Source organism: Bubalus kerabau, chromosome 1, assembly GCF_029407905.1.
Source record: "Bubalus kerabau isolate K-KA32 ecotype Philippines breed swamp buffalo chromosome 1, PCC_UOA_SB_1v2, whole genome shotgun sequence".
In the NCBI taxonomy this organism is placed as follows: Eukaryota; Metazoa; Chordata; class Mammalia; order Artiodactyla; family Bovidae; genus Bubalus; species Bubalus kerabau.
Window position 1 is genome coordinate 94,305,246 of NC_073624.1, and position 26,868 is coordinate 94,332,113.

A 26,868-nucleotide genomic window follows, 5' to 3' on the forward strand; every position below is an offset into this window, starting at 1 on the left:
GACAAGGAGCTATATTGATTGGCAGTATAGTTTCTGGCATATAATAGGGGTATAGTAAATGTTTCAGGTTTTTTCTCTTTAAACAACTATCACTTCTATCCATCTTCAGAACTTTTTTGTCATCCCAACCTGAAACTCTCTACTCATTAAACAATAACCCCCTTGCTTCCTCCCACCAGCTCCTCATAACCACTGTTCTACTTTTTGTCTCTATGCATTTGATTATAGGTACCGAATATTAAGTGGAATCATACAATATTTGTCCTTTCATGTCTAGTTTATTTTACTTAGCATACTGACGTCAAGGTTCATTCTTGCTGTGGCATATGTCAGAATTTCCTTCCTTTTTAAGGCTGAATAACATGCCATTGTATGTCTATAGCCCATTTTGTTTATCCATTCATCTGCCTATTGATATTTGAGTTGATTCCACCTTTTGGCTACTGTGAATACTGCTGCTGTTAACGTGAGCCTGTAAATATTTGTTTGAATCCCTGCCTCCAGTTCTTTTGGATATGTACCTAAAAGTGGGATTGCTAAATCTTATGGCAGTTCTGTGTTTAGTTTTTTGAGGATGCACCATACTGTTTCCATAACAGCACAAGGGTTATAGTTTCTCCACATTTTCCAACGCTTGTTATTTGCTGTTTTGTTTTGTTGCCTTTTATAATATCCATCTTAATGAGTTTGAAGTGGTATCTCATTGGGGTTTTGATTTGCATTTCCCTAATGATTAGTGATGTTGAGCATCTTTTCATGTGGTTATTGTCCATTTGTGTATCGTTTTTGGAGAAATGTCTATTCGAGTCATCTGTCCCCATTTTTTAATTAGTTTGGTTTTTCATTGTTTTTGAGTTATAGGAACTCTTTACATATTCTGAGTATTAATCCCTTATGAAATACATGATTTGCAGATATTTTCTCTCATTCCGTGTGTTGCCTTTTCACTCTTAATTGTGTCCTTTGATGCAGAAGGGTTTTTAATTTTGATGATACACAATAAATTCATTTTTTCTTTTGTTGCTCTGCTTTTGGTGTCATATGCAAGAAATCATTGACAAATTCAACTTTATGAAGCTTTCCCCCTGTTTTCTTCTAAAGACTTTTATATTTTTAGCTCTTACATTTTGATATTTGATCCATTTTGAGTTAATTTTTGTATATGGTATAATAAGGTGAGAGTCCAACTTTATTCTTTTGCATTGGGTATTGGATTTTCCCAGCACCATTTGTTGACTGTCCTTTCCCCCATTGAATGGTCCTGACACTCTTTTTGAACATCATTTGACCATATGTGTGAGGATTTGCTTCTAGGCTCTCTAATGTATTACACTGGTTTATCTGTCTGTCTTTATGCCAGCACCACACTGCTTTGGTTCTGTAACTTTGTAATAATTTTTGATATTATAAAGTACAAGCCCTCTGATTTGTTCTTTTTTAAGTCTGAAAAAGTTTTTTTAAGATTTTTTTTTTTTTTTTTTTTTTGGCTGTTCTGTGTCTTTGTTGCTCCACCTGGGCTTTCTCTAGTTGCTGCAGGGTGAGGGGGTGGGCAGGCTTCTCATTGCATTGGCTTCTCTTGGTGGGGAGCACAGGCTCTAGGCACGTGGGCTTCAGTAGTTGCGGTAAATGGGCTTAGTTGCCCTGCTGCATGTGGGATCTTCCCTGACCAGGGATCGAACCCACGTCCCCTGGGTTGGCAGGCGGATTCTTGACTGCTACACCACCAGGAAGCCCTGAGACAAGTTTTCATACTACTTGCTATTTGATCCTTGTTGTGTACCCATGCCTGTAGTGTTTCCCTTAGCAACTCCTCCTCGGTAACTTCTCTTCCTTCATCTATGTCATAGCCTAACTCCAGTGCCAGATTTTTTTTCCCTTTTCTACCCCCTTTTCTTCAGAGTCATCTTTATTTGTGTGTGTTCAGGCTACAACCGATGTTTTAAGGTCTTCATTCTCCTGGATGACCAACAGAAGGGAGCCCTAATCATCGATCTCTACCAACTTTGAGTCTGGTTCAGTCTCTTTCAGAGCTCTCGGGGCTAAAAATTGCACTTATTTTTATGATGAATGAGGTGCAATGCCTCAGAGACGGTGTGGCATAGTGAAAAGAGCCTTATACTGGAGGCCAGACCTGTGCCCTTGCTCTGCACCTGTCACCAATTGATTAGCAGTTGCATAATTTTTTTTATCTGTGAAGTTAAGGAAAGTTGGGCTAAATGGTCTCCAATTTCCTTCTAAATCTAAAAAATTCATTTTTATTTTTATTCCTCAGAAGGAGGAGGAATTTAAGCTGGTTTTATAGATGAACAGAATTTAGATGAGAAGGAAAGAAAGAGTTCAGGAGATTTAAAATAAGAAAATGAAAATGTGTTTAGGAGTCAATGAAAACAACAGTAATCAGACAATTAAGTGATGCTGAGTCAGTTGGAGATCCATGTAGGAAAAAAAAATGAACCTTGACCTCTATCTCACACAATATACAAAAATCAATTCCAAATTATATGAAGTCTGAATAAGAAGGTAAAACAATAAAGCTTCTAGAAGAAATTTTAAGCTTGTTGCTGCATGACCTTGGGATTAAAAAAAAGATTTCTTATAACAACAATAGCATCAAAAACACACACACATGAAAGGGAAGATTGATAGATTGAATTTCAGTAAAATTAAGAACTACTTTTTATCAAAAGACACCATTAAGAAAGTAAAAACAAGAAAAATATTTGAAATATATCTGACAAGAGACCTGTATGCAGGATGTACAGAGAACTCCCACGAATAAATAGAAAAATGAAATAAATAGAAAAATGCAGATGACTCAGTAGAAGAAAATGGGCAAAGACTTAAACTGTTATTCCACAAAGGAAGATATCTAAATGGTCAATAAACATGTGAAAAGGTGTTCAGTATCATCATAGAAAAGCAAGTTAAAACTCCAGTGAGCTAACAAACACATGAAAAACTGCTCAACATCATTAGTCATTAGGAAAATGCAAATCAAAACCACAATGAGCTACCACTTCATATCCACTAAGATGGCTGTTAAAAAAAAAGAAAAGGAAAATATGTGTTGGCTAAGATGTAAAGAAATTGGAACCTTGCTGGGTGAGAAGCAGAATGGTTTCACCTCTGTGGAAAAATGGTTTGGTATTTCCTCAAAAAGTAAAATACAGAGTTACCATATGACCCTGCACTTCTACTCCTAAGTATATACTTAAAAGAACTAAAAACAGGGCCTAAAATAAGTACATGTGCATGTACTATTCACAATAATCAAGAAGTGGAAAGAACCCCACCTGGTTGTTCCTCAGTGGATGGATGAATACATAAATTATGATACATACATGTAATGAAACATTTTTCATCCATAGAAAGGAGTGAAGTACTGGTACATGCTAAGTGTGAATGAAAGAAGCCAGACACGAAAGGTTACATATTGTATGATTCCATTTATATGAATTTCCAGAATAGATCAATCAGTAGATTATAGAGACTGAACACCATGGTTGCCAAAAGCTGAGGAGGTTGGGGTTGGGTGGGTATAGGGAAGAGGGATGGAGGAAAATTGATTAACGGATAAAGGTTTTACTTTGAAGTGATGGAAATGTTTTAGAACTACATAGAGGTGGTAGTTGGGGGTTCCCAGGTGGTGCTAGTGGTAAAGAACCCACCTGCCAGTGGTACTGGGAAAACTGGTCAACCACGTATAAAAGAATGAAACTAGAACACTTTCTAACACCATATACAAAAATAAGTTCAAAATGCATTAAAGATCTAAATGTAAGACCAGAAGCTATAAAACTCTTAGAGGAAAACATAGGCAGAACACTCTCTGACATAAGTCACAGCAAATCCTCTATGACCCACGTCCCAGAGTAATGAAAATTAAAACAAAAATAAACAAATAGGACCTAATTAAACTTAAAAGCTTTTGCACAATGAAGGAAACTATAAGCAAGGTGAACAGGCAGCCTTCAGAATGGGAGAAAATAATAACAAATGAAACAACTGACAAAGAATTAATATTCAAAATATATAAGCATTTCATATAGCTCAATATTAGAAAAACGAACAACCCAATCAAAAAGTGGTCAAAAGAACTAAACAGACATTTCTCCAAAGAAGACATGCAGATGGCTAATAAACGAAAAGATGCTCAACATCACTCATTATTAGAAAAATGCATATCAAAACCACAATGAGGTATTAACTCAACGCTGGTCAGAATGGCCACCATCAAAAAGTCTACAAACAATAAATGCTGGAGAGAGCGTGGAGAAAAGGGAACCCTCTTACACTGTTGTTGGGAATGCAAACTGGTACAGCCACTATGGAGAACAGTGTGGAGATTCCTAAAAAAACTGAAAATAGAACTGCCATGCTGCTGCTGCTGCTAAGTCACTTCAGTCGTGTCCGACTCTGTGCGACCCCATAGACGGCAGCCCATCAGGCTCCCCCGTCCCTGGGATTCTCCAGGCAAGAACACTGGAGTGGGTTGCCATTTCCTTCTCCAATGCATGAAAGTGAAAAGAGAAAGTGAAGTCGCTCAGTTGTGTCCGACCCTCAGCGACCCCATGGATTGCAGCCTTCCAGCTCCTCCATCCATGGGATTTTCCAGGCAAGAGTACTGGAGTGGGGTGCCATTGCCTTCTCCGAGAACTGCCATATGACCCAGCAATCCTACTGCTGGGCATACATACCGAGGAAACCAGAATTAAAAGAGACACGTGTACCCCAGTGTTTGTTGGCAGCCTGTTTGCGATAGCTAGGACATGGAAACAACCTAAATGTCCATTAGCAGACCAATAGATAAGGAAGTGGTGATATATATACACAATGGAATATTACTCAGCTATTAAAAGGAACACATTTGAGTCAGTTCTAATGAGGTGGATGAAACTGGAGCCTATTATACAGAGTGAAGTAAGTCAGAGAAACACCAACACTGTATATTAATGCATATATATGGCATTTAGAAGGATGGTAATGATGATCCTATATGCAAGGCAGCAAAAGAGACACAGATGTCTTGAGAAAGAAGAATGGAGCTGGAGGAATCAACCTTCCTGACTTCAGGTTATACTACAAAGCTACAGTCATAGGACAGTATGGTACTGGCACAAAAACAGAAATATAGAACAATGGAACAAGATAGCCCAGAAATAAACCCATGCACCTAGGGGTACCTTATTTTTGACAAAGGAGGCAAGAATATACAATGGGGCAAAGACAGCCTCTTGAATAAATGGTGCTGGGAAAACTGGACAGCTATGTGTGAAAGCATGAAGTTAGAACACTTCCTCACACCATACACAAAGATAAACTCAAAAATGGATTAAAGCCCTAAATGTAAGACCAGAAACTATAAAACTCTTAGAGGAAAACATAGGCAGAACACTTGATGACATAAATCAAAGCAAGATCCTCTGTGACCCACCTCCTAGAGTAACAGAAATAAAAACAAAAGTAAATAAGTGGGATCTGATTAAGCTTAAAAGCTTTTGCACAGCAAAGGAAATTATAAGCAAGGTAAGACAACCCTCAGAATGGGAGAAAATAATAGCAAATGAAACAACTGACAAATGATTAATTTCCAAAATATACAAGCAGCTCATACAACTCAATGCCAGAAAAACAAACAACCCAATCAAAAAGTGAGGGAAAGACCTAAACAGACATTTCTCCAAAGAAGACACACAGATGGCTAACAAACACATGAAAAGATGCGCAACATCGCTCATTATTAGAGACATGCAAATCAAAACCACAATGAGACATCACCTCACACTGATCAGAATGTCCATCATCAAAAAGTCTAGAAACATTTATTTTTCTGGAGTTGAGCTGTAGGAGTTGCTTGTATATTTTTGAGATTAGTTGTTTGTCAGTTGCTTCATTTGCTATTATTTTCTCCCATTCTGAAGGCTGTCTTTTCACCTTGCTAATAGTTTCCTTTGATGTGCAGAAGCTTTTAAGTTTAATTAGGTCCCATTTGTTTATTTTTGTTTTTATTTCCAATATTCTGGGAGGTGGGTCATAGAGGATCCTGCTGTGATGTATGTCAGAGAGTGTTTTGCCTATGTTCTCCTCTAGGAGTTTTATAGTTTCTGGTCTTACGTTTAGATCTTTAATCCATTTTGAGTTTATTTTTGTGTATGGTGTTAGAAAGTGTTCTAGTTTCATTCTTTTACAAGTGGTTGACCAGCTTTCCCAGCACCACTTGTTAAAGAGATTGTCTTTAATCCATCGTATATTCTTGCCTCCTTTGTCAAAGATAAGGTGTCCATATGTGCGTGGATTTATCTCTGGGCTTTCTATAAATAGACATTTCACCAAAGGAGACATACAGATGGCTAACAAACACATGAAAAGATGCTCAACATCACTCATTATCAGAGAAATGCAAATCAAAACCACTATGAGGTACCATTTCACACCAGTCAGAATGGCTGCGATCCAAAAGTCTACAAGTAATAAATGCTGGAGAGGGTGTGGAGAAAAGGGAACCCTCTTACACTGTTGGTGGGAATGCAAACTAGTACAGCCACTATGGAGAACAGTGTGGAGATTCCTTAAAAAACTGGAAATAGAACTGCCTTATGATCCAGCAATTCCACTGCTGGGCATACACACTGAGGAAACCAGAAGGGAAAGAGACACGTGTACCCCAATGTTCGTTGCAGCACTGTTCATAATAGCCAGGACATGGAAGCAACCTAGATGTGCATCAGCAGATGAATGGATAAGAAAGCTGTGGTACATATACACAATGGAGTATTACTCAGCCATTAAAAAGAATACATTTGAATCAGTTCTAATGAGGTGGATGAAACTGGAGCCTATTATACAGAATGAAGTAAGCCAGAAAGAAAAACACCAATACAGTATACTAACGCATATATATGGAATTTAGAAAGATGGTAACAATAACCTGTGTACAAGACAGCAAAAGAGACACTGATGTGTAGAACAGTCTTATGGACTCTGTGGGAGAGGGAGAGGGTGGGAAGATTTGGGAGAATGGCATTGAAACATGTAAAATATCATGTATGAAATGAGTTGCCAGTCCAGGTTCGATGCACAATACTGGATGCATGGGGCTGGTGCACTGGGACGACCCAGAGGGATGGTATGGGGAGGGAGGATGGAGGAGGGTTCAGGATGGGGAACACATGTATACCTGTGGCGGATTCATTTTGATATTTGGCAAAACTAATACAATTTTGTAAAGTTTAAAAATAAAATTAAAAAAAAAAAAGTCTACAAACAGTAAATGGTGGAGAGGGTGTGGAGAAAAGGGAACGCTCTTGCACTGTTGGTGGGAATGTAAATTGATACAGCCACTATGGAAGATGGTATGGAGATTCCTTATAAAACTAGGAATAAAACCACCATATGACCCAGCAATCCCACTCCTAGGCATATACCCTGAGGAAACCAAAATTGAAAAAGACACATGTATCCCATTGTTCATTGTAGCACTATTTACAACAGCTAGAACATGGAAGCAACCTAGATGTCCATCGACAGATGAATGGATAAGGAAGTTGTGGTACATGTATACAATGGAATGTTACTCAGCCATAAAAAGGAACACATTTGAGTCAGTTCTAATGAGGTGGATGAACCTAGAACCTATTATACAGAGTGAAGTGAGTCAGAACAAGAAAGATAAATACTGTGTTCTAATGCACATGTATGGAATCTAGAAAAATGGTACTGAAGAATTTATTTACAAGGCAGCAACAGACATACAGAATAGACTTATGGACATGGGGAGAGGGGAGGAGAGGGTGAGATGTATGGAAAGAGTAACATGGGAACTTACATTACCACGTGTAAAGTAGATCAGCAATGGAAATTTGCTGTATGACTCAGGAAACTCAAACAGGGGCTCTGTATCAATCTAGAGGGGTGGGATAGGGAGGGAGATGGGAAGGAGGTTTCAAAAGGGAGGGGATATGTGTATACCTATGGCTGATTCATGTTGAGGTTTGACAGAAAACAACAAAATTCTGTAAAGCAGTTATCCTTCAGTAAAAAATTAAAAAAAAGAGAGAGAGACACAGATTAAAAAGAACAGACTTTTGGACCACGTGGGAGAAAGTGAGGGTGGGATGATTTGAGAGAATAGCATTGAAACATGTGTATTACTGTATGTAAATAGATGACCAGTGCAAATTCAGTGCATGAAGCAGGGCACTCAAAGCTGGTGCTTTGGGACAACCCAGAAGGATGGGGTGGGGAGGGAGGTGGGTGAAGGGTTCAGGATAGGGGTACATATATGCACCTGTAGCTGATTCATGTCGATGTATGGCAAAAACCATCACAATATTGTAAAGTAATTATCCTTCAATTAAAATAATTGAAAAAAAGAGAACCCGCCTGCTAATGCAGGAGACATAAGAGACGCAGGTTTGATCCCTGGGTCAGGAAGATCCCTTGGAGAAGGGCATGGCAACCCACTCCAGTACTCTTGCCTGGAGAATCCCATGGACAGAGAAGCCTGGTGGGCTACAGTCCATAAGGTCACAAAGAGTCGGACACGACCGAAGTGGCTTAGCACGCACGCAGAGGTGGTGGTTGTGCTATATTGTGCATGAATTAATTGCCACTGAGTTGTTCCCTTTAAAACGGTTAATTTCACCTCATTAAGTTTTTTTTTTGTTTAAACCGTGAAATATCATTATATATATGTTCACTAGAACTGGATAAAATTAAGGGGACTGTCATTTCTCAGTGTTGGTGAGCATGTGGAGCAACTGGAACCCTCTTGTCTTGTTAGTTGAAGTAACTGGAACCCTCTTATCTTGCTGATTGAACTGTCACTAAAGCTAAATAAACACATGCCCTCTTCTGAGCCCAGTATTCCACTCCCGCCTATATGCTGGAAAGAGAGGAGCACATGTGGCCACCAAGAGGCATGCCCAGAAAGGTTCTGAGCAGTTTTTACTTATGATAGACTAAAACTGTAAGCAACCTAAATGTCTACCAGAGTAGAATAGATGAATAAATTGTGCTGTATTCTTAGGTGGAATACTATAGAGCAATAAAAAGAATGAACACTGCTACACCACAATAAAGGTAAATTTCACAGAAACAGTGTTGAATGAAAGAAACCTGAGTTTGAAGAGTATATTATATTCTACTAAAGTCAAACTAATCTATGATGATAGATGTCAGAATAGCTTCTGCTGGGCAGGGATGGTCACAGTGGTTATTGATAGGGGAGCACAAGAGAGCCATTTAGGGAACTGGGAATAAATCTTCTGTATCTTGATCTGAGTGGTAGTTACACCGATATTATATTATTATGTGGTGTATACATATTAATACATAATATACATGTTACAAAATAACCAATCTGTGCACTTAAGATTTGTACACTTTATTGTCCTACCTTAAAAAAGAAAGCTAGAAAATTAAAACAAAAATGAGTCCCCAGAGTAGGGAAGCAGTATAAAAGGATGTTTGAGAGGTATAAACTTGTAGGTGAATATTTGAGAAGTGTAAGTTTGTAGAAACCTGGAATGGCAGTGAAATGGCAGGAGTTTGGATTCTGTTCTGTAACTCCACTAGATTCAAGGGAGGGCAATGACATAACGGAAGCAGAGTTTTAGGGAAACAGATCTTTGGAGATGTGCCTAGTGGACTGAGGACCGGTCCACAGGTGGGAAGGTATTGCAGTAGGACCTGAATTAGGTTGAAAATGGAAACTCTGAAGGAGGAAGACTTCGTGAGGCTGATGACTGATTGGTCAAGGACAATAAGGATGATGGGGCAAAGAGGACTGAGGCTCCACACGAGATGGCTGGAGAAACGATGGTCCAGTAACAGAATTAAGAAAGCCAGGTGCAGGAATCTGTTTTGGAAGTAAAAGGATGAGTAGTTTCAAATGCTTTAATTGTGAAGTGGTGACAGGCAGTTGTGGGGCCCAGAAGAGCAGTCAGGGCTGGTGACAGAAATCTGAAAAGCAGATTTCACTCAGAAATCTGAAAAGAGATTATTTTGAGTAGATGAGATCCCTAAAAGAAGGAGAGATGCAGAGAGATTGTAGAAAGCCAGCCAGCCCTTAGAGAAGCAAAATGTGGTAGAGGAAGAAGAGACTGCAATTATGGATAGAACCAGGGTATCAGAAGAGAACCAGGATCATGTAAGCCAAATGAAGGTGGTTGGCGGGGTGGGGGGTGGGGGGTGTGACGATATAAAAGGAGAATGTACAGAAGTAGGAGAGGAAAAGTAAAGATTGAGAATGTGATGGAGAGCAGGGATCACTGAGGGAACTTGGTCTTGGAGAAGGCAGGGGTAAACAAAGGCAAAGGCAGAGGACTTTTTGTAGGATGGCATTACCTGTGAAGAGCCCAGGTGTGTGCACTCAGGTCACAGGAATTTGTCAGCATCTGCAGTGACTTCCTTTTGCAGTATTCCTTGCCCTCTAAGAGAAACCGAGGGTGACCCAGGCTGAGAATGAGTGTGGCTATGGAAGCCAAGGAGTCCCAGGTATTGGACCAATTATGGGTTCCAGGCATAATCTTATTCTCTCTGAAAAGGATACAAAAGAAGTTTAAGATACTCCTCAAACCCTCTGAGGATTTACATAGTGCAAGTGATTAATAACGGAGAGCCAAAACAAATGTAAATGGGATGTCTTGAATCCTGACTTTGTTGTTTTTCAGCTGTGTAGCTTTGGACAAGCTATGTTAGTTAGGTCTCTGCCTCTTTTTCCTCATCTGTTAAATGGGGACAATAATAATATCTACCTTTGAGTTTTTTCTGGAGATTAAATGACTTAATACAAGCAAGGAGCTTGGAACAATACCTGAACATAGCAAGCATGTGATGAATGTTAGCTGTGATCATGACAAAGCTGTAGGAGTTCACACATGGAAAAAATTAGTAAAGGCTGGAGTTGATGGGAAGGTTCTCTGGAGGAGTGAGGTTTTATTGGAGGCAATTCAGAGACTGATGAGAGGAAAGGAATTTTAAGTTTGGGGAAAACAATATGAGTAAAGTCTTAGATCAGTAGAACCATTGGCATTAGCCTGTGATTTGCTTGAACCAGATTATTCCTGTTGAGGAGTAGTGGGAGTCGGAGTAGGATCAGAAGATGGGCAACTGATACTTGTCATAATAAAAGAAGTATGAGCAGGAGGAGTCAGAGTTCTTTGTGATTTTTTTCCCCTGGCCATGTGACTTTGGGCAAGTTGTTTCATCTCTTTTGACTGCAAGTTTCCTAATTCTTGAAATGGTCTGGATATATAAAATCGCTCGCAGCTCTAAAATCCCATGCCTCATACGTGAAATGATTTCTTTGATCCTGCCATCTGTGGGACGGCGTTTTGTGTGCGTGCAGTGGGAGCAGACTTGTGGTTCTGGCCTCCCTGGTGCCAGTCTGTAGCCCAGTGAGTGATCAGCCCGCATGGATACCATGCACTGCCTTTGGAAAATGCCACCACTACCTTGCCACCGTTGGAGAATTGGGGCTCTCTGCAGGTGTATTCGTAATATGGAAAGAGCCCTTGGGTATTTCACTGCCAAATTATTTAAAGATAACTCTACTACTGTTCTCTTGAGGAGCCTCAAGTTTTATGGATACTTGCCTTGAAGAGGACCCTAAAGGCTAAGTGGGAGGAAAGGAACAGTCTTTGGCCTTTTAAGACAGTTTCCTGGATAGTCTGTAGAGCTCACACGATGAAAGGGAGAAGCAGCAACACCACACCACTAGAGTTTTCACAGGGAGACGCACCTGCTGTGGCCTTTGTAACACTGTGGCTTTGACATTAGGGAGCCCCTTGTTCCCAGATGTGTATTTCAGTAACCTAGGGCTCTGTATAAACATACATGAAAATGGGCTTTTCAGATACCTTGCTCAGAAATCGTTGGCTCTAGTATGGCACTCCTTCAGGTTCTCTGTTGAGAAGGAAATGTGAATTGTGATTCAGTTCTCACTTCCTGCCCTTCTGGCGTGAGCCCAGCTCAGGGGCCTTTCTGCTGTCATTCACCCTGCAAGGCTGTTGCCTCAGAGGAAAGTGTCTAAGATTCCGCCTCCACTTGCTTTCCTGTTGCTGAGTGGGAGGTACGTGGAGCAATGTCTGCCCTCTACTTGAAGAAAATTGCTTTGTGATTTTCTCTGGCATGAGCTTGGTCATCAGCTTGGTCTGGACTTTTATCCCAGACCGATTTTTACAAAACTTTGTGAATTGAAAAAGAACTTGAAACAAAAGAGCCAAAGCCCATGGAAGTGCTTTTATGTTATTTGTTCTGCCTCCAAAGTTTTGAAGGGTTTAGTGTTTTCAGAAGCTGAAATGTGAAAAGAGTGACAGTTTGCCCTTGTGTGGTCCTTGGAAGAAAGAGCCTGTCTTTAGGGAGTAGAGTTCTGGGAGAGGAAGACAACTTGAGCATAGATGTGCACCTCCGGGTCGTGTTAAATATCCTCATCTACTTAGAATAGACGTTCCCTGAGAGTATGGAATATACCTTTTTTTTAAATGTTGTCCATAGGAAAATCTTTTCTGTTTTTTATTAAAGTATAGTTGCTGTACAATATTATATAAGTTACAGGTATATAATTTTGTGATTCACAATTTTTAAAGGTTATATTCCATTTATAGTTATTATAAAATATTGGCTACATTCCCTGTGTTGTCCTTTATATCCTTGTAGCTTATTTTATACCTAATAGTTTGTATCTCTTCATCCCTATATTACCCCCCTTTCCTCCCCTTTCTTCACTGGTAACCACTAGTGTGGGCTTCCCTGGTGGCTCAGTGGTGAAGAATCCACTTGCCGATACAGGAGGCATGGGTTCAATCCATGGGTCGGGAACGTTCCCTGGAGAAGGAAATGACAACCCACTCCAATATTCTTGCCTGGGAAATCCCATGGACAGAGGTGCCTGGCAGGCTACATTCCATGGGGTCGCAAAAGAGTTGGACACGAATTAGCAACTAAACAACGAACCAGTGATTTCTTCTCTATAACTGTGAGTCTGCTTCTTTTTTGTTATATTCTCTAGTCTTTTGTCATTTTTAGATTCCACATACAGTGATAGCATATAGTACTTGTATTTGTCTGACTTTCTTCACTTAAACATAGAGGGTATGGAATGTATCTTTGGAGTTGGTCCCTGATGGTGAGTTGTGTCAAAAGTGAAAGTGAAGTTGCTCAGTCAGGTCCGACTCTTTGCGACCCATGGACCCCAGGCTCCTCCGTCCATGGGATTTTCTAGGCAAGAGTACTGGAGTGGGTTGCCTTTTCCTTCTCCAGGGAACTTTCCGACCTAGGGATCAAACCCAGGTCTCCCGATTGTAGACAGACGCTTTACCGTCTGAGCCACCAGGGGAGTTGTGTCTAAGTCAGTGATAAAAACTAGCAATCCAGAAGACCCCCATGTTTTGATCTCCTTGGCTGCTCATTCCCCTGAGGGGGTGGTTATGAACATTGCCTTGTCCATTCGTGCCACAGATTTTCTGAAGAGAAAAATAACCGTGTCATGGAAGAAACTACATGTTGCGAAGACTGTGAATAGAGGTTGAGCGTGAGGTGGTTTGGTCTGGCCTCCTTTTAGAGTAGTGATTGATTAATGCGGTCTGTGTTGCTGTTTCTTCCAGAGCTGACCTGTCCTGGACGCAGCATAACTAACGAAGCTGCTGCAGGATGAGAAGATGGCAGCGCGGCTGCTCGCACCACCAGGCCCTGATAGTTTCAAGCCTTTCACCCCTGAGTCACTGGCAAACATCGAGAGGCGCATCGCCGAAAGCAAGCTCAAGAAGCCGCCCAAGGCCGATGGCAGTCATCGGGAGGACGATGAGGACAGCAAGCCCAAGCCAAACAGTGACCTGGAGGCAGGGAAGAGTTTGCCTTTCATCTATGGGGACATCCCACAAGGCTTGGTCGCGGTTCCCCTGGAGGACTTTGACCCATACTATTTGACGCAGAAAGTGAGTTGGAGGAGAAGGAGCAGCAGCTTCAGATCCCCCTTTCCTAACAGGCTTAGGGGAGAGGGGGAGAAAGAGTTGTGTCTCTTTGCCAGAGTTTGGATAAGTAGTTAAACTTTTGTTTCAGTTCCGGTTTATGGGGGTTCTTTTTTGGTTTAATTGCTACCAAGAGTCATTTGTGGGTCTTGGCACTTCTCAATCTGTTAATAAGACTTCTGTTTTTGGCTCCATGTCAAATCAGAAAAAGATTTATTTTAAAAAAAAGGAGTTACATAAATGAAATGGGGACTGTTTGATATAGTGCAAGAAAAATTGGCATACTGAGAGATGGTACAGCCCTGTAGAATCTTGCTCACACACACATTCAGAATCCTATCTTTAAATATAAAAATGATATTGCAGTATCGACAGAGCCTATTGTTAATGTAATAGAGATGAATTTGTACTCTAACCTCACCTCCTTTGTGACATTAGATCATAACCACTGGGGACAGGAATAGAATAGAGTAAACCAAACTGGGCCAGTGAGAAGGCCAGGTCTTTGGCCTTGTTACACGTTGTCTGAGTTCCGCCAGCACTGATTCTTAACATGAGAATCAGTTCTGTTATTCCTGCTAGCAGGGAGTGTGAGTGAAAGAAATACTGATCTTCATTTGGCCAAGAGTTACAAATTTCCCTAACATATTTGACCAAACTTTGGGTTTCTTTCTCATGATTATCTTTTGAAACTAAGCAACAAGTGAAGAAGCAAAGCCCCCAGTTGATCCAAAAGCCAAGTAATTAGCCATAAATGCTAAAGGCTGACATCAGATAGCATGTTAGAGATCCCTCATTTGACAGGTGTCATTGAAAGAATTAAATCCATACGTGTTTCCAGATGAAGGGGAAAAGGACTTTGTGTAATTATATATTTACAAATATGAAGCTTAACTGCCTTTATTAACCAAACTGCCTTCTAAACTGACCTTAACTAAAATTGCCTTTCAGTCTCAGTTTGAGAAGAAATTTCTGTTTCTTTGTCTTAACAACTGGCCAGAAGTAAGACTCGAGGTGAACAGATTAAGCTATAGTTGTGGAGGCATCTTAGTTCCGAGTGGCAAAAACAGTTGAGTAATTGTCTACACAAAATGACCCTTCACCTGCTCACTTCTCTTGCAGCTCAGAACAGCTATCTACTGGGAACAAAGCAGAATCGGTAGCCTATAACTTCTACTGAAAAATTTAGAAAGTTTAAGGAACAAAACATCATATGATATAAAAAGTACTAGATTAGAAGAAATCCTTGCTTTATCATAATTCACCATGTTTATTATTTATAGTTATCTTTTTAGTATGTGTGTTTTTTAAGCTGCCACAAATAGTTCATGGTGGGGGAAAGTAGTAAATAAAGAAAAAAATCTTCTCAAAACTAGTTCATGTCCTTTAGCAAGTCACTTCACCACTCTGCCTAAATGTCTCATAGACGTGGTAGAAACTGAGAGGTTGAACAAGACCTCTAAGGACTTGGTCAAGTGTCAAATTCTGGGGCTAAGTTTTCATTAAGTGTCTTTGATTTCCTTGTTTACTTATCCCTCTTTTAAAATCTAAAGTTTTAATCTGGGCCTTTGCTGAATAGGGGTAGGTGGGTGAGGAAGGAGACAAGGTTTAAATATCTGGGTTAGTAAATAAGGAAACATGGAATCTTAGGCTGTTTTCAGAAGAATATTTTGTTGATTGTAAAATTTTGAAATATTTTAAGATATATTTCCCTCCTCTTTCCTGCTCTTGCATCCATAGTCTTAGTAGAACTTTTTTAGAAAATACTCCTATGGCAATAAAGTGAAAGTCCAACTCTTTGCAACCCCATGGACTGTAGACTACCAGACTCCCCTGACCGGGATTTTCCGGGCAAGAGTACTGGAGTGGGTTGCCATTTCCTTCTCCAGGGGATCTTGCCGACCCAGGGATTGAACCTGGGTCTCCTGCATTGCAGGCAGACGCTTTACCCTCTGAGCCACCAGAGAAGCCTTATGGCAATAAACCGATAGGTAAGGCCCTTTGGACCCTGGCCTTTCAGGTGGCTAAAACCTCTTTGCTTTTATTTGAACTATTTGTTTTTCCAACTCAGATACAAATTAAATTTCGTCTTCTTAAAACTAGAGAGCTAGGTTCATTGTCAGAACCTAGTTTTCCTTTGCATGCCTTTTCCCCTGGTTCCTGCCCTGTAGACAGCCTCTTTTCATTCCCAATGCCTTAGACTTCAGTGGTGCTAACTTGGAAGTGAGGACCCAAAGACAGTGGGTCTCTGGCCCTAATGGCTACCCCTTTTTGGGTAGGCCAGATGTTAATGGCAGTCCAGTAGGGGACTGACTCTTCATGATAGGAAATCTGATTCTGGCCTTTGGCCTCACCACAGAGTAAATAATTTATGAAAAGGATAACTTTAATTGTGTTTTTAAAATTCTTAAAAAAAAAAACAAAAACAAAATACACCACCATGCAGAAAAATTCTTAAAATATAAATGCTTTTATATATATATAAAATATAAATGCTTAGTTTAATGATTATTATAAAGCAAATAAACACCCATGACAAGAGAGAGCATTAGTAGCACTTCAGAGGTATTAATTTTATTTTTAAATAAGGACTTTTTCAGTTGATTAAAGAAATAGGCTTGTTTAAATTCACTTGCATATCTTCACCAGCATTACTAATACTTCTTACCAAATAGGCCTTTCACTGGGCTGGATTAGCAAGGTCTCCCCTACAAGGAAGCACACTGGGAATCAACCCACAAACCAAAACATCCTGAGAGGAGAAATGACCTTAAGAGGACATTCTTTCTGTTTGTTTCTCAAGGGCTGCCTTAAGTAATTCTTGCAAAGTAAAATCTCTTTTCTTTGCTTAATGCTACAAATGGATTTCTTAATTTTTTTCTTTTTGGTTCTCGTTTTCTACCTCATTGATCATTTTTGGGACTCATGGAAACTGGTTTCTCATTTCCTTCTCTCTTTATTTTAGAGGATGAAAGAAAACTAGTTCCCTATTAGTAAAGTTCTGGTTTCATCCATTGTAGACTTTACAGTGTCCAGGGACACAGGGCCATAAGATATGTGTATCCCATTTTCAAGGTACTGTTGTACAAGCTGGCACTGGTGTGAGCTGTCGTGAGTTGCGTGGGGCCCTGAACAGTGGTGTTCATTTAACTTTTCACCTGACTTCCCCAGATTGTCCTCCACAATCCAGATCACCCTTTCCTTGAATTGTCTCAGACATCCCGGTGCTACAACATGTTCTTCACTTCTTGGTACTTTGTTTGGATGTCTCCGTTCTTTGACTTTCTTGTTTTTCAAGTGTTACCTGAAAATAATTGAATTTAAAGGACATTTAAACTTTTAAATGTATTTAATATTAAAAATAGGTAATATAAGGACTTTCCTGGTGATCCAGTGGTTAAGACTTCATGCTTCCACTGCAGGGTGTGCGGGTTTGATCCTTGGCTGGGAAACTGAGATCCCATAAGCCGTGTGCTGTAGCCAAAAAATAAAAATAAAATAGGTAGTATGTTTCCATGGTTAAAAATTCAGTAAAAGCTATTCAGTAAAGAAGACCTCAGTAAAAAGTCTCCCGTTTATACCCATCTCTCATCTGTGCATGTCCTGCCTCCCTGAACAGGTAAGCACTATTAGTATCTTCCAGAGTTTCTTTACACAGTATGGTGGTGGTGGTTTAGTCACTAAATCGTGTCCAACTCTTGTGACCCCATGGACTGTATGTAGCCTGCTAGACTCCTCTGTCCATGGAATTCTCCAGGCAAGAATCCTGGAATGGGTAGCCATTTCCTTCTCCAGGGGATCTTACTGACCCAGGAATTGAACCCAGGTCTCCTGCATTGCAGGCAGATTCTTTACTGACTGAGCTATGAGGGAAGCTATTTATAACAGTATATGTACAAGCAAAAACAAACAGGTTATTTTTAGGAACTTGAACCTCCGTGAATGCCTTTGTTCTTGGTTTTCTTTCTGTTATTTTTTAAAGTCAATTAAAGTCTTAATTTTGTTATTTGTTTTCCCTTCTTTCATACTGTAGAATCTTAAGTTTTAACAGGGTAAATTTTCAGTTCATTTCTCCCCTTCCACACTTTCTTTAGTGACTCAAACCAAGGACTTTTTCTTTGTTGCTCCTAGTCTTTCTGTCTTCACTACAAACTAAACTCTCCAATTCTTAATAATAACTTGTTGAATTTTTAAAAATTATTTATTTTCTGTATAGTGAGTGGTTAAATGACTCTTGATTTTTTTGTTTTATGAAATATTATGCAAAGTTAAAAAGAATGGGCCATGTTTGCTTATAGCAATTTGTTGAATTTTAAACGGCCTTGTATATTTCTAAGAGCTGTCTTAAGTTGGCAGCAAGAAAATCTATGGATTAAGTTGAAAGAAGGCCTTCAGAGTTAGCTTCTACTCTTTCTCCTGTTCCTGAAAACCAGTGACTGTTATGTGTATCCTTTTTGTTCAGTGGATATGCTCTCTTGTAAGAAAGTCCTGTAACAAAAATCCAAATTATAGGATTGATTATGTGCTTTTAAATAGGGTACATACCTATTGCATTAAAAAAGTACATATAGTTTCCTAAAGTTCAGTTTACCTTCAAGTTTTCATGTCTGTCTTTTCTTGCAAATTGGAGTCAACCTAGAATCATAGAAAATTAGAATATGGTATCCTTAGACATCATCTAGTTCAGCCTCTTCATTTTATAAGTTTAATAATGTAAAATAACTTTGTCAAAAGCCAGTGCCTCCTGTCAGTTTGTTACAACGTGTTTCTAGTTTTCCACTTTTCTAATTTTTCATTAATTGACCTTCTGTCTCAGTTGGTTCAGTTCTTCTGAAACTAGACATGCAAATATGGAGATGGGCCGGGGGGGACCTGCTTTTTCACTCACATCCCTGATGATTCCTGTGGTGTAATAACCCTTCTTAGCATGGGTCCTAAGAAATGCCATGCTTCTCAGGGGAAGGAAAGTCTTTGTGTTAGCTCCATTATTTTACCTTCTCAAGCGAAGGAGCTCTAAGTAGTCTGGTAGCCCTGGACAGTTTGTTCAAGAGACTTGGGCTCAGTATCAGTATTGCTACCGCTGTTCAGCTATACCTGTAATTTGGAGGGAATTTATTTAACCAGAGCTTCCCTGGTGGCTCAGACCATGAAGAATCTGCCTGCAATGCAGGAGACACAGGTTCAATCCCTGGGTCAGGAAGATCCCCTGGAGAAGGGAATGGCTACCCACTCCTGTATTCATGCCTGGAGAACTCCCTGGACAGAGGAGCCTGGCAGGCTACAGTCCGTAGAGTCAGACAAGACTGAGCGACTAACACACGACACTTTTACTTAACCTACGTCTTCACATTTTTTTACTTTCAAAGGAAAATTATCTTTCCTTTTAATTATCAATCCCTGAGCTTACCAGCAGAATGGTGCAGTGAAAAGAGTACCTACTGGGAATATAAAAACCTTCATTTTAGTTCTGCCTTTGCCCCTTGTCTGCCCTTAGCCAAATCACTTAAATTCTCTGGGCTTCAGTTTCCTTGTCTGTAATATCTGCAAGGTAAGAGTGGGCAACTAGACTATTTTACATGTATGCCTATCATATATGTTTAGCTGTAGCAAGCTATTGTGTTTCCCTAGTGGCCTCCCTGCCTTCTGGTCTTCATTCCCTCATCTTGGAAGATACTCTGTCCTTTAACTTCACCTCGTGACACTCTCCCGATTCATCCAGGCCTAGCCCTGAAGCCTCTTCTTCCTAATAGCCTAACTTGATTCTTTACATTGAAACTGATTTCTCCTCCTGAATTTCTGTAACACATTAAGATCTCAGCCCTACCTTTGATAAGAAGTGGTTTTTAGGTTTAACTTCCAATACTTTGGCCACCTGATGTGAAGAGCCAACTCACTGAAAAAGACCCTGATGCTGGGAAAGATTGAGGGCAGGAGGCAAAGGGGACGACAGAGGATGAGATGGTTGGATGGTATCACTGACTCAATGGACATGAGTTTGAGCAAACTCTGGGAGATGGTGAAGGACAGGGAAGCCTGGTGTGCTGTAGTCCATGGGGTCTCAAAGAGTCAGACATGACTGCGCGACTGAACAACAGGTTAGGTGTGGCAGGGCCCCGTTCCCAGCAACGCTGACAGTTTTCTCCTTACCTCACTAGTATTAGTGCCATCAGCTTCCTCAAATGAAGAACTGTTAAGGCTGTTGCACACACAGACCTGTGAGCTCCTGGCAGAAAATCCTTGCTGAATCTAGTTTCACACACTTGCAACAGGTGTGCAGAGCAGAGACAGTTAAAGGAGAGTATGTTCATTAGGTGTGATTTGAAATATTGCTAATAGGGTATTACATTGCCTGTTTTTGCATAATAAGCCTAGATGCTGCTTTCCGTTTTAAATAAAAATTAGATGTTTTAAAACTTTGTTTTAAAAAACTGTTTTGCAACAATATAAAAAAAACAAAATGTTTCCATTATTTTATTCACCAAATCAAATTGAGGTAAATGCTTGTGAGCCAGTGGCTGGCAGGCCATTATAAGGGTGATGGGTTAATGACATTCATATACAGGGTTCTTTTCTATTCCATGAGTATGATTATCTAGATAGAAAGGAACTTAAGCATTCTTAAATCACATTCCTCTTTTATACCTTTAGTAATAGACCAGAAGTTGGGAAACCTTGTTTCTAAGCCCATTTCCACCTGATTCTGGAGAATCTCCGGCATGTCACTTAACCATTCAGCATCTCAGTTTCCCTAATCTGGAAGATTAAAATGATGCTAATAACTAAGCTCCCAGGTATCCTACAGTGCTGTTGTAAAGAATATTTCTTGTCTACCCAGTATGAAACAAAACAGCCTATTGTACCAGCCCTGCTTTATTTTTCTCCATTATACACCTAGCATACGATATATTTGTTTGTTTGTTCATCCTCTTGTAAGCTCATTAGCCAGAGCAGTGTGTTCATGCCCTGTAGTAAGTGTTCAACCCGTATCTGTTAAATGAATGAGTTACTCTTGTGAGGTAATGCATATGAAAACACAGTGTACTTTTCTAAGTGCTTTGACCATGAAAGGGTACATCATGGGTTTTTTTTTCCCCAAATGAAAAGTTTTCCCATCTACTAAACTGAATGGAACTCTCTGGGGGAAAAGACCGATTACCAGCGTATCTTTTCCTTTCCTGAAGAATTAGTTTCCTTTAGGGGCTGAACAAGTAGATCAGGAAATAGGTTTCCTGATATTTTAGAGATTTTGGAGGGCTGAACTACTGTCAAATGCCACCAGTCTGACCTCTCCTCTTGTAGAGCCTTAGAATGAGGAGCGATGTCATCAAGAGACCACTAGGTGATAGCCTCCACCTAGCGCTCTTCTTGATTTATTGGTCTCAAGTCTTTATTTTACAAAGGCTGTAATTTCTTGAATATTGTAAGTTGTTCTGTCATGTCTTCTTTTATTGTTTTGCTGCTTTCTTGGCTGTGGGAGTTGTGTTACCCTCCCAGTATTAACTGACTCTAATGGAAATGAGAGAAACTGACATGGAATATATATTAGTTTGGGTTGTCTCATATAAAATATGATCTGTTTATTCAATCATTACTTCTTGAGTACTTCCTCTGTGTGAGGCCTTGGGGGTATTGGGTTCGCTTGTGAGAAACAAAGATTAATAAAGTCAGTTTTTTACCCTTATGTAGCTTATAACATAATAGTGTGTAGTGTGATATCACTTTTGATAGGGGGCCTCAGAACAGGCCTTATTTTCTTCATAGTAGGAGTAATGTTTGGATTAGGGTTTGGATTTTAGAAATGAGAGATAGACTGTAACATTACAGGCAGAGAGAGGAATATGAACAAAGACTCAGAAACCAGGGCATAGGACAGTGTAAGAGAAAGTGAACTCGTCTCATTTGATTGGAATTTGGAGAGTGGGCAGTGACTCTGGGAAGGGAGTGCTGGAGCCAAGTCATGGAGAGCTTGTAATGTTAGACTGAGAAGTCTGGTCTTCACTTGTTAAGTAATAGAGAACTGCTGAAGAGTTGTTTTTTTTTTTTTTTAATTTTATTTTATTTTTAAACTTAACATAACTGTATTAGATTTGCCAAATATCAAAATGAATCCGCCACAGGTATACATGTGTTCCCCATCCTGAACCCTCCTCCCTCCTCCCTCCCCATTCCATCCCTCTGGGTCGTCCCAGTGCACCAGCCCCAAGCATCCAGTATCGTGCATCGAACCTGGACTGGCAACTCATTTCATACATGATATTTTACATGTTTCAATGCCATTCTCCCAAATCTTCCCATCCTCTCCCTCTCCCACAGAGTCCATAAGACTGTTCTATACATCGGTGTCTCTTTTGCTGTCTTGTACACAGGGTTATTGTTACCATCTTTCTAAATTCCATATATATGCGTTAGTATACTGTATTGGTGTTTTTCTTTCTGGCTTACTTCACTCTGGATAATAGGCTCCAGTTTCATCCACCTCATTAGAACTGATTCAAATGTATTCTTTTTAATGGCTGAATAATACTCCATTGTGTATATGTACCACAGCTTTCTTATCCATTCATCTGCTGATGGACATCTAGGTTGCTTCCATGTCCTGGCTATTATAAACAGTGCTGCGATGAACATTGGGGTACTCGTGTCTCTTTCCCTTCTGGTTTTCTCAGTGTGTATGCCCAGCAGTGGGATTGCTGGATCATAAGGCATGTCTATTTCCAGTTTTTTAAGGAATCTCCACACTGTTCTCCATAGTGGCTATATTAGTTTGCATTCCCACCAACAGTGTAAGAGGGTTCCCTTTTCTCCACACCCTCTCCAGCATTTATTACTTGTAGACTTTTGGATCGCAGCCATTCTGACTGGTGTGAAATGGTACCTCATAGTGGTTTTGATTTGCATTTCTCTGATAATGAGTGATGTTGAGCATCTTTTCATGTGTTTGTTAGCCATCTGTATGTCTTCTTTGGAGAAATGTCTATTTAGTTCTTTGGCCCATTTTTTGATTGGGTCATTTATTTTTCTGGAATTGAGTTGCAGGAGTTGCTTGTATATTCTCGAGATTAGTTGTTTGTCAGTTGCTTCATTTGCTATTATCTTCTCCCATTCTGAAGGCTGTCTTTTCACCTTGCTAATAGTTTCCTTTGATGTGCAGAAGCTTTTAAGGTTAATTAGGTCCCATTTGTTTATTTTTGCTTTTATTTCCAATATTCTGGGAGGTGGGTCATAGAGGATCCTGCTGTGATGTATGTCAGAGAGTGTTTTGCCTATGTTCTCCTCTAGGAGTTTTATAGTTTCTGGTCTTACATTTAGGTCTTTAATCCATTTTGAGTTTATTTTTGTGTATGGTGTTAGAAAGTGTTCTAGTTTCATTCTTTTACAAGTGGTTGACCAGAGTTCCCAGCACCACTTGTTAAAGAGATTGTCTTTAATCCATTGTATATTCTTGCCTCCTTTGCTGAAGAGTTTTGAATGGGAGTAAGGATATGTGATTAAAGTTGTGCCTTCAGGAGGTGAGTGTGACAGTGATGTGTGGTATGGACCAGAGGGAAAGAGAGCTTGGACAGAGCGGCCGGCTATGAAGTAGTGATGGTGAGGGTCTAAACAAACGATAGGGGTGCAAGTGAAAAGTGAGGGGACTCGGTGACATCCAAAGTGAGTATAAACTGAAAGGACTTTGTGATTGATTGTAGAGGCTTAAGGACATTCAGTCCTTTATCTGACAATTTGATAAATTGTTACTGAGCAATTTCTACATGCCTAGGTTCTGTTCCATGCCCTTGGGAACAAAGCAGGCAAGTTCTATATACTATGCTTGGAAGTTAGTTTTTGTTGGGGAGACAGATAGTAGACTGTTAAAGAAATAAAAATTATTGCAGGTAGTGATAGGTACATTAATAAAGTTAATAGAGTCCAGGTACTTTAAAGATTGTGGTACTCTAACCTTGGTACAGAGACCTAAACTTGGAGAATCCAGAAGAATCAAGGGCTACAATGCTGTCTTAAATAGACTTTTAGCAAGTACTAAATTATAATCTTTGAAAGGACCTATACCATCTGAGCCACCAGGGAAGTCAAATTATAATCTTTGAAAGGACCCATACTGCAGATATTCTGAGTGGTGTAAAAGCCAGTATTGTTACCCCGTTGAGTTTGCCAATCTCCGATTTTTACATAGGTGGGAGTTCAGTAGGTTTCAGCATTCATGTGAGCTATGGGGGCACATATAGATAAACCGAGCATTTTCCCCAGAAAAGAACCTCAGGTCTTTTCTGGACCTTGTACAAGTTCTGAGTTGCAGCTCCAAAGTTCTGAGCCACATTGTGGTGTAACAGCTTTTACCTGAATTCTTGGATGTGTATTATTTTTATTAGCAAATCTGAACCGTAAAATCCCACTGACTGGTAATTTTAGGAATTGGTCCCTGATAGTTCCTACAGAGCATAGGTCATGAAATAATTTTATTCTATTAAGAATTAACCTGTTGAATGGGGTTTTTAATAATGACCATTTAAATGTTGAAGGATGTCTCAAGATTACGATGATATTGATCATCATCTCTAATTTATTAGATTTATAATTTACCAGAGTTTAAATCCCTTCTAAGTCAAGGAGAGTAAGACTGTGACATCATTGTACAGAGGGATGCTTCTCTTACTGATCGATTCCAAATTTACATGAGCTGTAAATTCTTTGTATATAACTCTGTTTGACAGAATTCAAGATTAAGATTTCCCCATGAAATGAAATTTCTGTCAACTCTGATTCTAGTGATATGTTTGATACCTGCTCTGAAGAAGCAGTCATGTTCCAGACACTGTGAGTCTACACACTTTGGCCTGTGGAATTAAGTTTGAATAAAAGAGTCCCCCAATTTCAGAGGATAAGGTGCCCAACTCATCTGCTTCTCAAGGTCAGTCCTGCTCCTTGTGCCTTTGACCCTGCCTTTCAACCGTCTCTGGCACTTGACTCTCAGTCATCCCCTCTCTTTTCTGTACTTTCAGTCTTTCCCTTTCAGAGTGGTTCTTCCCCTCAGCCTATAAACGTACTCAAAGCCTTCCCATCTTCATCAACCCACGCTTGACCCCATGCCCCCAGGAGGCGTAATCTGTCTTTCCACGCCACTGAAGCTTTTAGAGTCGCCTTTGACTTGCCCTCACCACCCGCGCATCTCCCACCCACTCCTCCATCCTTGCAGCCTGACTCTCATCCTCCCCTCTTGACCGCATTCTCAGTATAAGATCCTCCGTGATCTCAAATTGCCAAATCTAATCGATATTTTTTTCAGTTCTTATCTCACTGAACCTCTTTGCTGTATTTGGCACTATTTATGACTCCCTGATTCTTGCAGCTCTTTACTTCCCAGGCCTAATTCATCTTACACCTTGGACTATTCTTTCTCTTCTTTCTCCTTCATTTCTTCCACCTTTCCCTTAAGTGTTGACATTCCCGTGGGTTCAGTCCTTGGCCTGTGTTCCTCTCACTTGGCACACTTCCTGACTGATCTCATCCATTCTCTCGCTACTCTTGAGTCTATATCTCCAGCCTGGAACACTCCTTAAATATTCAGTGTCTTGCCAGGCAGCTCTATCTGGACTTCCCGTAGGCAACTCAGTGTATTCAAAATTGAACTAATTTTCTTCCCTCAAACCTACTTATCTTATTTCATCTGCTGTTTTAGTTGATGATACCACCCAAATTCTAGGTATTATTAATGCCTCTCCAATTTTCTGTATTCCTGAGGATCACCAATATTAGGGAACTGTCAGTAGAATGGTGCACATTTTTACAAGTGAGAAAAAATTTTCCCTCAGAAACGTTAATTTACGGCTGAAATTCCCTCACCTAGTGTGTGGAATCACCCAGGTTTCAGTTCCTGGGATCTGTGAATTTAGTACTCGTCTTTCTACCATGCCATGCTGTCTCTGGAGAGTGTATTGCAGGTTTTCTTTTCTGCTGTCATTTTTAGATAATTTCTGTCATTTTTAGATAATTTTGCACTGCCTCAGTATGAGGCCCTGCCTATGAGGCCTTGCTCTGCCTCAATCTAAGATATAGAAAACATAAGAAAACTTTTCAAACTAAAATTAATGAATTTTTATGAGTGGATGAGCTACAGCATGGAAAATGTCAATTAGACACCTTGCATAAAGTTGGATATAGTAATGTTAGTTGATTTTAGCTACATCATTTCCTCATGACTAAGAGGTTCATTCATTCAGTCAGCAAATACGTATGAACTGTCTACCTTGTCCCAGACAGGTATTATATGACATCTGCTTGCTAAGCCAAGAAAGTCACAGTTGTTGTTCAGTCACTCAGTCGTGTCCGACTCTTTGTGACCTCATGGAATGCAGTATGCCAGGCTTCCCTGTCCTTCACCATCTCCTGGAGCTTGCTCAAACTCATGTCCGTTGAGTCAGTGATGCCCTCCAACCATCTCATCCTCTGTCGTCCCCTTGTTCTTCCGCCTTCAGTCTTTCCCAGCATCAGTCTTTTCTAACGAGTTGGCTCTTCTCATCAGGTGGCCAAAGTATTGGAGCTTCAGCTTTAGCATCAGTCCTTCTAATGAATATTCAGGATTGATTTCCTTTAGGATTGACTGGTTTGATCTCCTTGCAGTCCAAGGGACTCTCAAGAGTCTTCGACACCACAGCTAAAAAGCATCAATTCTTTGGCACTCAGCCTTCTTTATGGTCCAACTATCACATGCATACATGACTACTGGAAAAACCATAGCTTTGACTAGACAGACCTTTGTCAGCTAAGTAATGTTTCTGCTTTTTAATATGCTGTCTAGGTTTGTTAAAGCTTTTCTTCCAAGGAGCAGGCATCTTTTAATTTTGTGGCTGCAGCCACCATCTGCAGTGATTTTGGAGCCCAAGAAAATAAAGTCTCTCAC

General features: G+C 40.1%; 1 protein-coding gene across 3 annotated transcripts in view; it reads left to right on the forward strand.

The window, feature by feature from the left end:
• Positions 1 to 26,868, forward strand: part of SCN8A (sodium voltage-gated channel alpha subunit 8) — a 197,150-nt gene that overhangs the window by 59,473 nt on the left and 110,809 nt on the right. For all 3 annotated transcript variants that reach the window (XM_055583749.1, XM_055583758.1, XM_055583753.1), the window contains exon 3: positions 13,608 to 13,937. In XM_055583749.1, coding sequence (XP_055439724.1) covers positions 13,662 to 13,937 — 276 coding nt within the window. In that variant the 5' untranslated portion in view covers positions 13,608 to 13,661. The remainder of the gene's footprint in view (positions 1 to 13,607; positions 13,938 to 26,868) is intronic.